Source organism: Urocitellus parryii, chromosome 11 (assembly GCF_045843805.1).
Source record: "Urocitellus parryii isolate mUroPar1 chromosome 11, mUroPar1.hap1, whole genome shotgun sequence".
Taxonomy (NCBI): domain Eukaryota; kingdom Metazoa; phylum Chordata; class Mammalia; order Rodentia; family Sciuridae; genus Urocitellus; species Urocitellus parryii.
The window spans coordinates 105,329,121-105,340,856 of NC_135541.1; the positions used below are offsets into that span (position 1 = coordinate 105,329,121).

Here is an 11,736-nt window from a genome sequence, read left to right on the forward strand (position 1 = left end):
TGGTCCTTTGAGGCCATTGGCTCCCCGCCGGGTTGGGGCGGTGCGGGGCAGAACTTCCCCTAGCTCTAGGCCACCCCGGGAACCGCCCCACGGGCTCCCGGTCTCTCCTCCACCTCATTCCGACTTCGTCCTGCCGCAGTTTCTCCGAGGGAGAAGGGTTTGTTGTGGGAAAGGTCTGAGAGAAGGAAATTTTTACTTCAGTCGTGCTGTAGGAGAGACATCAACTAGACCGTCCCCATTGTGACGAGGGTGGGGGAGGCGGTCTCCCCGCTCCTGGTTCAGGGTGGCCAGGCTGCCTTCAGGTCCACGAAGCTGATGACCTCAGAGCGAAACAGCCGCTTCGGGGCCGCTGGGTGTGAAACAGCTGGTGTGACAACACCTCTGGAGCTGCTGGAGTGAGCGAGAGCAGCGAGCTGGTGCAGAGTGGAGGCCCTGGTAATGACCCTGCAGGTCACAGCCCATCACCTTGGATCAGAGAGCCTCGGTAAATTCCTGGGCTCTTGACGGTACTGTTAACTCTGAGGCCACTACCACGTGTGGGAGAGCGGTTGTCACTCATACCCCACTTACTTTCTCAGAACCTTCCCGTACACCCAGATTTGGACTTCTCATCAGTTAATAAGGATAATAACGTAATGTAATAAATAAATACCATTTATAGAAGACCTACTGGGCAGTGGGCCTTTGACAAAGCACATTCTATACACCACTTTATCACGCCCATTTTACAAATGAGACGGGACTGGATGCACCTGTCATTTAATATGACGTGCCCCAAGAGATCATACGGCCATTGAGAGATTCGTAACCACGTCAGTCTCCTGATACCAAAATCCGGTTCTGACTTGAGAATCAAGTTGATTTCTCTGAATCAGGGAGGGAGAGTTAGGAAGAAGATGACAGTGAGAGGGATGGGGTTCCTCCTCTGCCTTTCTCCTCTTTGCGCAGAGGCTGGGGAGTCCTGGAATGCTGGGCAAGTTCTCTGCCGCCAGGGGGAGACAGAGGCCAGGTTAAACTCCTGACTGGGCGGATTAAAAGCCCACTTGCTCCAGGACTGAAACTAGACCAAGTACCAGGTGGGATGCTTATTCTTTCTGCTTTCTGCCTCCAGGGGGAAGGTGGTACTGACCTGACCTGGGAAGAGCTCTATTCCTAAACACGGTGTCAGGGAATAGATCATTTTAGGTCCCAGGTACACCCACCCAACACACAGTTCAAATGAGGTCAAGGTCTCTGTGCCCTAATGCAAGTTGGGCTAGCCTTCACCGGCCATTGGAATCAGGTTCATTATAGGGACCCTACCTCTGGGCTCTGTCCACTGAGTGCTTCCTGACAATACCATACTCTGTCCCCCAGGCTAAACTGTGCTCCCAGAAGGGGTGGCCTTCCTGGCCTACAGTGGTCACTCAGGTGTATGGATTTGCTGTAATTATGCCCAAGATTTGGGCAGAAAGCCAGAGCAAATGAAGTCACAAGAGAGAAAAAAACATCAGACCCCACAGAGCAGCAAAGACAGGGACAAAGAATACGCTGCTGCTTGCTATGGGTGTTCCCCTCCTGTTTGAGAAAAACGGGAACCAGCTCTCTGATAGATGACATAACATCACTGCCAGGTCAAAGACTGAAGAAAAATATGACTCCTGGCTATTTTTATTATTCAGTGTTTCTGGGACAGTTTACTTATCACTTCTTACTGTCACACAGCTCCTTATTCCCTGCTCTTCCCAGCATCTATGGCGTGGCTGCAAAAATAGGCCACAGAGCTAGGGCCTGGAGACCCCTTGCTTCTGTACCAGATGATCCCCAGGGAAGTTGGCAGCGTCTGTGGGCTGTTGAACAGCTCCCCAGCCCCCACCCAGACCCTAAGACTTTCATTTCCCAGAGCCACCCACCCATTCCTGACACCATCACACCTCCTCCATCCTCACACTGCCCCAGACCTGGTAAGGCGGTCATTACCCCTACCCATCCCAAGGTGGCAGAAGGTGAGAGGAGAAAGGTAGCAGGCTGGGAAGAAGCAAATCTGTGGGATGTTTTTCTCAGTTCAGACGGATAATGTCTAGCCATGAAGGGGGACTGGAGAGCCTCAAGGCTCTCCACATGCAGGGGTTCACAGTCCACATGCAGGGGTTCAGGGCCTATTATTTTTATTATTTGATGTTTCAGGGATACTTTGCTTACCATTTCTTCCTCCTTGCCTTTTCCCTCCACATTACCCCAACCCCAGAGCCCTGTTACAGTAAGAGGTATGTCCCTCCTATGAAGAGAAAAACTCACAGAACCCCTTTGCCCTTTATTTTCCTAGTACTTTTCACATACAAAATATAACCTTACAAAGAATTATACAATTGCCAGGCATAGTGGTGCGTGCCTGTAATCCCAGTGGCTTGGAAGGAGAATGGCAAGTTGGAGGCCAGCCCCAGCTATTTAACAAGGCCCTAAGCAACTTAGTGAGACCCTGTCTCAAAATAACAAATTTAAAAAGGACTGGGGATGTATCTCAGTGGTAAAGCACCCCTAGGTCCAATCTCCAGTACCTAAATAAATAAATAAATCGACAGTGGAAATTATATTACAGTTTTTTATGATGCAGACACTGGGTCCCAGAATTTGGTTCCCAAGTTGAGACTCACACCCATCATCCATAGGGACCATTCACCAGCCTATTATAGCTCTCCTGCCTGTCACTAAGGATACCATTTCTGGGGTAGAAATATTGCCTTCCAGATATCGATCTTGGAGAGGACTGCTGAAAAGAACTTTGTAGCTGGGTTTAATGGTGAATATTGAGGCCAGCCCTCATCTATACACCCACCCTACTGTCATGTATATCTAAAAACAAATTAAATATATATATATACACACATACATACATATACATATATACACACATATATACATATACACACATATACATATATAGACACATATATATCCCCCTCAGAAAAAGACCTCTTTTCAAAATAAAAAGGATCAGGGATGTAACTCTAGTAGAGGTCCCCCTGATCAAGCCCTAGTAGGAGGAGGACAGGGAACAACTTTGTGCAACCATGGGAACGTTCTATATCTGCTCTGCCCAACACACTTGTCCCTAGTTTCTTGTGGCTACTGGACACTTTAAATAGCATTTGAGTGCTAAGTAAAGTTTTAATGAGTTTTAGATTTAAATTTAACTAATATGCGGCTAGCGACTACCCAACTGGACGATGCAGTTCTGGAATCTTCAAAGCTCCAGACACCCTGCAGGTCCGGGCAATGACTCCTCACTTCCAGAGACCCACCGCCACCCCCACCCCGCCGCCGCCCTTCACCTGCGAGCATCACCTCCTTCCCCTGAGCCACAGGACTAGGCGTCGGGAGACCTGCAGGTTTTTGGAGGACCTCCCCGGGGTTACCCATCTGGCCAGCATCAGAATCCGTAGGGGCCAGTGGTTCTACCCTCCCTCCTCCTGTCCTGAGCCGCCAGGGGCCGCTGCGTGCCGGCTGCGCCCGCGAGCCCGGCCGAGCGCCCCGCGCTGTCCCGAAGGAAGCGGCGGCTGGTGCAGGGCTGGAGGAGTGGGGCGGCACCGGCGCCGAGGCTGCAGCGGCCGCAGCACGCTCCCCGGCCTTCAGGCGGGAGGATCGCAGAGGATCCGACTGAGCCCCGAAGGGCGATCGGAGCCGGGCCCAGGGCTCTCATCACCGCCGCGTCGGTGATGCGGGTTTGGCCTGAGCCCCGCCGTCCTGGGGGCGCAGCAACTTGGTGACGGACGCAGACAGAGCCCCGGACTAGAAGGCATTCAAACTGGCCGCACCCGATAGTAGTCTGCTTTCTGAGTCTTGGTCCCAGGTTCAGAGGCAGCGCGGACCTCAGGCCAGCAGGTTGAACAGTGGGCACCTCTGTAAGGACAGGTAGGTCCCTGTGAGAGTGCTCAGAATTTTGGAGGACCAAGTGGACACTGGAGTTGGGTGAGGGTAGGTTGGGGAAAGTTGGAGGTTCTTGTGGTCTTCAACTCCTTGTTGGTGTGCAGGCTGCTCACTCAGTCTCCCTCTAGCATGGGTTGGAGCAGGGGGAAACAGGCTGGGAAACTGAGGTAGCATAGAAGTTGAAGAAAAATTCCCAGAAGCTTTCTGCAGCTTCCTCTAGCCCCAATCCTCTCCCCTCCCCCAGGTCTTTTGAGTCTTGGGGTTCATAAGAGAGACCAGGTGAGTGGGATTGGAGGGTCTGGAAGCTCAGAAACAAGATCACCTGAGACAGGCTGAGCATGTAGCTCAGTAGTAGAGCCCTTGTCTAGCATTCCTGAGGCCCTGGGTTCAATCCCCAGCACCCCTCACCTGGGAGAAGCTGCATTTCTAATAGTCCAGATGAGGTTTCCTGATAGGGGCAGAGAGGAGAGACCTATTCAGGAAAGAGATACATCCAGAAAGGTGGGAGCACACCTATCCCCAGGGTATTGCCTCACTTCCTCTGAACACCTTCATTCCCCTTTTTAGGACCCTTGTTGCTGGGAGCTAGGAGGCAGGGTTCTCTTCCTTCCCGGGCCTCACCATCCTGTGTTTTACTTCTGCCTCCTTAGGAGGCTGAAAAAGGAGGAGTACTTAGGAGAAAATGTTGGGGAGCTGTGGCCTGCAGTTCAGAGACCTGCTGCACCCCCATTCTGGCTCTGTGGGGGTGAGAAAGAGGGTAACAGTGGCAGAATTTTTTTTTTTAAATATTTATTTATTTATTTCTCGGCGGACACAACATCTTTGTTGGTATGTGGTGCTGAGGATCGAACCCGGGCCGCACGCATGCCAGGCGAGCGCGCTACCGCTTGAGCCACATCCCCAGCCAACAGTGGCAGAATTGAGCCAGCTGTAAGCAAGTCCAGGAAGCAACTGCCATGGGACTTTGGTGGTAGAGGCAAACAGGATTCAGGGCTCAGGAATCCTCCCCAGAGGTCTCTCCCAGCAGGAATCTATCTGGCAGATTCTGCTTAGAACCCTCCCCTGATCCTCAGCTCTGTCCCAAGATCAGAGAGATGACAGTGCTGATTCTTAGACCCCTCCTACCGCTGCTTCACTCCTGTGACATTGAAGCTCCCTGGCCACTGGTCCCAGGCTCATCCTGACTCTGTAAGGACTATTCCCAAGCCAGAGGAAGAGACTCTGCCCCTGCCTAGAACAGCTTCAGAACTGGACTCTGGCCAGCCCACCCCCTTGCCTTCTCCCAAGCCTTCCTTTACCCTACCACATCAGGGCCCGGACTCCCTCTAGACCTCACAACTCACTGAAATCTTTCCTACTTGTCCAGGTGGAGTGAGTCTGAGACCAGCAGATGAGCAGACTGAAGCTAAAAGATCCCAACGAAAGGTAAGTGAAGAAACAGTTGAAGATTGGAAGTGTGAGGGGTGGGCAGAGATCGGGCATTTTATTCTAAGAGAGCAGCTGGGTCCTGGCATTTGGTTGATCCCTGATACTCTCAAAATTGTGCTGGCACTTGAGGGAGGTCAGCAGTGACCCAAGGGCTAGGTGAGCAACAGAGGCAGTGACCCGGGTCTATCCCTGAGCTTGAGACCCTGATGCCTCCTGAGACTGCTTTTGCCCCCATCTGTGGCTGGGCAGCTCCCAGCCATTGTGTACCAATACTTCCCAGGTGGAATTCCCTCCATTTCTAGCCCACTCTCTGGAACAGATTTGGGAGTTTAAACCACCAAGGATGGAGGAGGATAAGGAAAGGGGAAGAGAGTTTGGGTCAGAAGCAAGGTGGTGGGTGGGCATAGGGAAGATTGCTGGGTTCTGGCCCCTGCCAACCCCATGCTGCTTGACCTTGGCAAATCATGTGCCTTCCATTATCCTTCTTTTCATTTTTAAATGTAAATATTGTTTAAATTAAATGGCCACTACATTCCCCAGGTTTGACACTCAAAAAATGAAAAAGAGCTCGGGTATGGTGGTGCACACCTGTTATCCCAGCAACTCCCTGAGGCAGGAAGACGCAAGTTCGTGGTCATCCTCAGCAACTTAAGGAGGCCTTAAGCAATTTAGCAAGACCCTTTCTCAAAATAAACAAAAAACCCCAACCAAATAAATATAAAGGGTGGGGCAGGGGATGTGGCTCAGTGGTTAAGTATCCCTGGGTCCAATCCCTGGTACAAATAAATAGGGAGTAAAAAAGAAATTGGTAGAAAAATAAGTCATCTTCTTTCTCAGCCAACCACTTTTCCTTCTTAATGGCAAACAATGTTATTCCTGTTTTTTCCATAGCTAATTTTTTGATGTTTTTGTTTGGTGTGTTTTGGTTTGGTTTGGTGGTGTGTGTGTGTGTGTGTGTGTTTGTGTGTGTGTGATATTAGTGATTGAACTCAGGGCTACTCTATTGCCAGCTACCTCCTTGGCCCTTTTTATTTTTAATTATTTTTCCTGAAATTGACCTTTATTTTCTTGTACTAAAACTTTCTGATACAAAGTATCCTTTTAGTACAGAACATCCCTGGCTGTCAGATCCTGTATCTGCCTGCACACCACCCATCTCAGCCCAATCTGCCTGCAATGTAGAAAAATGGCATGTAACCAATGCCTCAAGAATGGTCTATAGTTTTTCTCAGTTGTCTGAGCTAGAAAACTTGTACCTGAAAAAGAAAGGTCAGCATTGAGAACGAAGCTTGTTTCTCTTTTGAACCGCTGTGCAAGAAATCATATCCCTTTTTTAAAAATACCAGTAATGGCTAAACTACAATCTCGTTTCTAGAATTACAAAGAATAAAATCAAGTCAAAGACATCTTGCTATTAAATGAAATGTTAGGAACAGTATTAAAATATGGACCCTACACCAATAACATGCGGAGCCTGGTATAGAACCTACTAACAGGACACTGCAGGACACACCATTTAAGGAATCTTCAGCCAGACTTATGTGGCCTCTGAAGTGCATGCCCTTTTTATTGTATTTTGAGAAAAGCTCTCACTAAGTTGCCCTGGCTGACCTCCAACTTGCAATCCTGCCTCAGCCTCCAGAGTTGCTGAGATTTACAGGTACAGACTACCACATGTGGCTCCAGAACTAGTTTATGCCTATTCAAGCAGCATAAATAATCCCTCTCTTTTACACATTTTATACACATCGTCCCACATGTTGCTGCCCCGCTTAACAGTGGATTATCATTGGAGATCCCTGCATGCATCATTATATAAAGCATTTCCCATTGTGTTTCCACAGCTGTTTGGAAGAGACTGCCCTGGTACAGATTCTCTCCAATGCATTTAGCCAGTCCTTCACTGGTGGCTGTTTGGGTTGTGTCCAGACTTTTTGAGTTTCCTTTTGCTCATCTATAAAATAGGTAATAACTATCCTACTTTGTGGAATAGTCATGAAGGATTCAAGAGCATGCCTGGGTTAAGAACTCAAAAAAAAAAAAAAAGGTGGGAGGGGAGTTAGCATGATTGTTCCTCCTACACCACAGCCCCCCCTTTTTTTAAATTTTGGGGGATACCAGGGATTGAACTCAGGGGCACTAGACCACTGAACCACATTCCAAGCCCTATTTTGTTTTTTATTTAGAGACAGGGTCTCACTGAGTTGCTTAGCTCCTCGCTTTTTGCCGAGTCTGACTCTGAACTCTGGATCCTCTTGCCTCAGATTCGCAAGCCTCTGGGATTACAAGTGTGCCACTGTGCCCAGCTCTAAGACCCCTTTTAAATGTCACTTCCTCCTCAGGTCCTCCCTTCCTACTCCCCTGTTCTCTGTAGCATCCATCGCTTCCTACAGTGACTTTGTGCCAGGCTGCGAGCTGCCTGGGGACAAGGTGAGCATCTTACCCACCCTTGGCTCCCAGAGGGCATAGCACAGAGAAGCGACTGGGGCTGGGCACTAGGAGAGCCCCTCCTGCCTGGAGCTGTGCGAGGTGTGCCCTTCTCTCCACAGGATGAGTGAAAGGGCCGTGCAGAACTGGAACTCGGGCCACTGGCTGCTGGCACTGTGCCTGACGTGGCTGTGGACCCTCCTGGCCTCTGCTTCCTCGCAGCCCCCCACTGCCACAGGTTAGCGGGAGGTGGTAGAGAGTGGGGAGGAGGTTTTCCAGCACACCTGGAAAACTGGATAGCACCCCACCCTGTTCCACACAGCGAGCTGGTCTCGGAGGCAGAGTAAAATCCATAGGTTTCAGGGTTCTGACTCTTCCTCTGTTCATCACCCAAGCAACTGCTCCCTTCTGCTATCCCCGCCAGGAGGATGGCTGGGCAGACCCACCGCTCTCTGTCCCTTCCAGGCCAGAAGGTGTTCTGCAGGGAGAGAGGCCCTCGGGTGGGGGCTTAAGTCTAGCCTCCTGGCCTAATTCTGGGGTTTTCCTTCTGGGATGGCTAAAGCCTATATAAGCGGATGATCCTCCCCACGCACTGTAAGCCCTGGGGCCCTTGCCCTCACCCTGAGAAAGCAGGAAGGTGGGGGCGGGACCTGGTGCGGGACTTCAGCTTTCTTCTGCTCTGAGCCAGGGTCTGCCAAAGGGTGATGAGTGCGGCCTCACTGGGGAGGAGCAGGAAGATTTCATCTGTTTCTTTCTCCCCTGCCATTGGATTTTTTCTGTGTGTGATGCTGGGGATCGAACCCCAGGACTCGATGCTGCTGGGCACGTGGTCCATCAGTGAGCTAAAACCACAGCCCTGGAAATCTCTTAAATAACCTTCCCCCGCCAAGTGTAGTGGTGCACACCTGTAATCCCAGTGACTTCCCAGGCTGAGGCAAGTTGAAGCCAGCCTCAGCAACTTAGCCAGACCCCGTCTCCCAGTAAAATATAAAGGGTTGGGGGTGCGGCTCAGTGGTAGAGGGCTTCTGGGTTCAATCCCTAGTACTTCCCACCCAACACACAAAAACAAGGAAGGAAGGAAGGAAAGGCCTTCTCCCTAGCAGGTAGAAGGGGCTCCAGGAACAGCAGGTGGGTGGGAGGGGAGCAGGGCTGGAGGCCTGGGCTGGGGACCTGATCTGATGTGGCTGGCCCCATCAGTCCTTGTAAAGCAGGGCACCTGTGAGGTGATCGCTGCTCACCGCTGCTGCAACAGGAACCGCATCGAGGAGCGCTCCCAGACCGTAAAATGCTCCTGCTTTTCCGGCCAGGTGGCTGGCACTACGCGGGCAAAGCCCTCCTGTGTGGATGGTGAGTGAGAAGCCAGGCCCTGGTCAGGGGGACTCTGAGCAGAGAGATAAGGAGGTCTGGTTGGGCCTTGCCATCTGCCGGGGATCCAATTTCATCCCCATCTCAGGGCTTTCATGATCAGAGTCTCAAATGATGGGGCACCCTCTGGGGGACAGGAGGGCAGATATGATTATCTCTGTGTCATAGATAAGGAAAGCTCTTGTCGTGTGCTGGCCCTCACTGCCCAGCCCACACCGACAGACACGTTCCCTCATACTTTAGGCTTTCTGCCACGCATAGCCTTTCAGACGTGGATTCTTGACTTACTGCTCTCTCTTCCACATGCTTTACTCTTGTTCCTAACCCTGGCTTTACGTGGACACGTGTGTTCCTTCACATCACCCTTTCCTACCTACCCACTCTGGCTTCTGTTCTCACCCTTAAGTGGCATCCGAGTAACCACGCCCACTGTGATCACATGCATGCCAGCTTGTGCCCTCCTGGTCTGTGGACCTCTGCACCTGGTGCATAGTTGCTCACACACACCAAGCTGCAGATTGGTGACTCTGTGCCAATGACGTGGTTGCCTCAGAGGCAACTTCACCTGCCTCCATTCCCCCTCGATGTCTTTGGTGAGATGCTGGGACCCGTAGGATTAAAGTTGGTAGGGGTATGTCCCCAGGCCTCAATAGTTCTGCCTCTCTGGGCAGCCCAGAGTAGGGCGGCAGACAAGGGAAACACGGGACTCCATGCCAGGGGTGTGTGGAAATGTGTACCTCATTCGCAGACCCCCCTCTTGACTGCCGGCTGTGCTCGCAGAGAGCTTAGAGCTGCACTCCTGCCTCCTGCCCCAACAGCCTCCATCGTCCTGCAGAGGTGGTGGTGTCAGATGGAGCCCTGCCTGCCAGGGGAGGAGTGTAAGGTGCTCCCGGACCTGTCGGGATGGAGCTGCAGCAGTGGACACAAAGTCAAAACCACTAAGGTATCCAGGTGGACACCTCATTCTACTCCTCTTCTTCCCCTTTCACCTGGGGCAGCCAAGGGAGCACAGGAGCCCTGGGGATCCAGGATGGCATGACCCAAGGTGGTATCTGTGAGCAGTGAGATACTCACTGCATCCCCAGGTGGTCCTTCCACGTACGGTCGGACTCTGGGGACTGGTGTTAGGGCTCTGGATCAGAAATCCAGGAGTGTCTTTCTGGCAGATTTTTTGATGGTCCATATGCCTCGGTTTCTCTTCTTTGCCTACAGTGAGTTTGCTTCTGGAAAACATCAAGTCTATACAAACAAAGTGGGGAATTGGGGAAACTATCTAGATAATTCAGGGAGGAGTCTCTCCTCCTACCTGAATTCCAGGTATAGTAGCCACTCTGCCCACCACTTCTCCATGGACTGTCCCCCCATTCCCACAATTCTAAACTCCTTACAGTTCACACCTCCCTTCCTCTAGTCAAATTGCTCTGTCTGCTGTGACAGCACCCAAGAGGATTATTATTTTCATGGTTTGTTGCCTGCCCCATGAAACAAGGGGTAATTAAAATTTTATCAAAGTTGTTAGCAATGCCATGCGTGTCATAGTTAATTAGTTGCATCTCTCTGTCATCACCATTTGTACAGTTGAGTGACACCGCGGGGCCAGCCAAGGCACTGCCTTCTACATTCTGTACCCATCACCACACACATCAAACAGGCAAAAAAAAAGAAGAGAAGGAAAGGCAGCCTCTACAGTTTTGAAGAAAGCAACCATTTTCCCAGAGCACAGAACAAAATGGAGCAGGGAGTTTGACTAGATATAGAGCATCTTATCTGTAGGCAGACAAAGGAGACAGCCATTCTGAATATACCTAAGCCTAGATGAGAGTGAGACCCACCACAGAGCTTGTGACATTTGTCGCCACATTATATGTTTAGGTTTTTAGCCCATGAAGCCTACACTGTGCTTGCAATTTGTACAGTGACCTGGAAGCAAATAGTGGGAAAAGTGTGCCTGATTTACATTTGCATGGTCCACCTGGCCACTTTCCCAGCCTGGACTGCTTCAGGAGCAAGGGACCAGCAGCAATGTGACCTGCATATCCTGGAGAGTCTCTGGCACACTGGAATGGATCCACCTTGTCTTCTCTAACCTTCTTCTGTTTTTTGCTGTCTAGGTCACACGATAGCTCTTAGGGATCACAGTTGGGACAGGAGAAGCTTGATTGAGCCTTGGACTGAAGAATGGCATCCAGTCATCACCCAGCAAATTTAGAGATTAGCTCACCTGGACTCATGCTCCATGTCAAATTCAGCATTACCTCTCTTGATTTTAATCAAGTCGTTAAGCAGATATGGATGGATCTCCAACCGCATATCTAGAAGACTGTGCTCTGCTAGAGACAAAGAAGGTCAAGACACAATTCCTGCCCTTAAGGAATATCCAGTTGGGCTGGGGGAATTGAAGACAGATAATTTAGGTCATTGAGAGTCTGTGGCACCATGACTTCTGAACCACCCGCTGTGGGCATGGTAGGAGTTTGGGGATGAAAATTTCGAAGCTCTTTGGGTACCCCCCTGGTCACAAGGCACAAAGATGAGAATTCACACACTCAGCACCTTTCCATCCATCCTGATTCCCTGGTCAACTGCTAACAAGTTGAAGGAAAGATTTCT

The 11,736-nt window shown here is 50.7% G+C and overlaps 1 protein-coding gene across 1 annotated transcript; it reads left to right on the plus strand.

The window, feature by feature from the left end:
- Positions 1 to 7,884: 7,884 nt before the first annotated feature.
- Positions 7,885 to 11,316, plus strand: Tafa3 (TAFA chemokine like family member 3). Its single transcript, XM_077791467.1, has 4 exons — positions 7,885 to 7,999; positions 8,959 to 9,108; positions 9,945 to 10,069; positions 11,238 to 11,316. The coding sequence occupies exons 1-4, from the start codon at positions 7,885 to 7,887 to the stop codon at positions 11,247 to 11,249; spliced, it is 402 nt and encodes a 133-aa protein (XP_077647593.1). The 3' UTR covers positions 11,250 to 11,316.
- Positions 11,317 to 11,736: the final 420 nt, after the last annotated feature.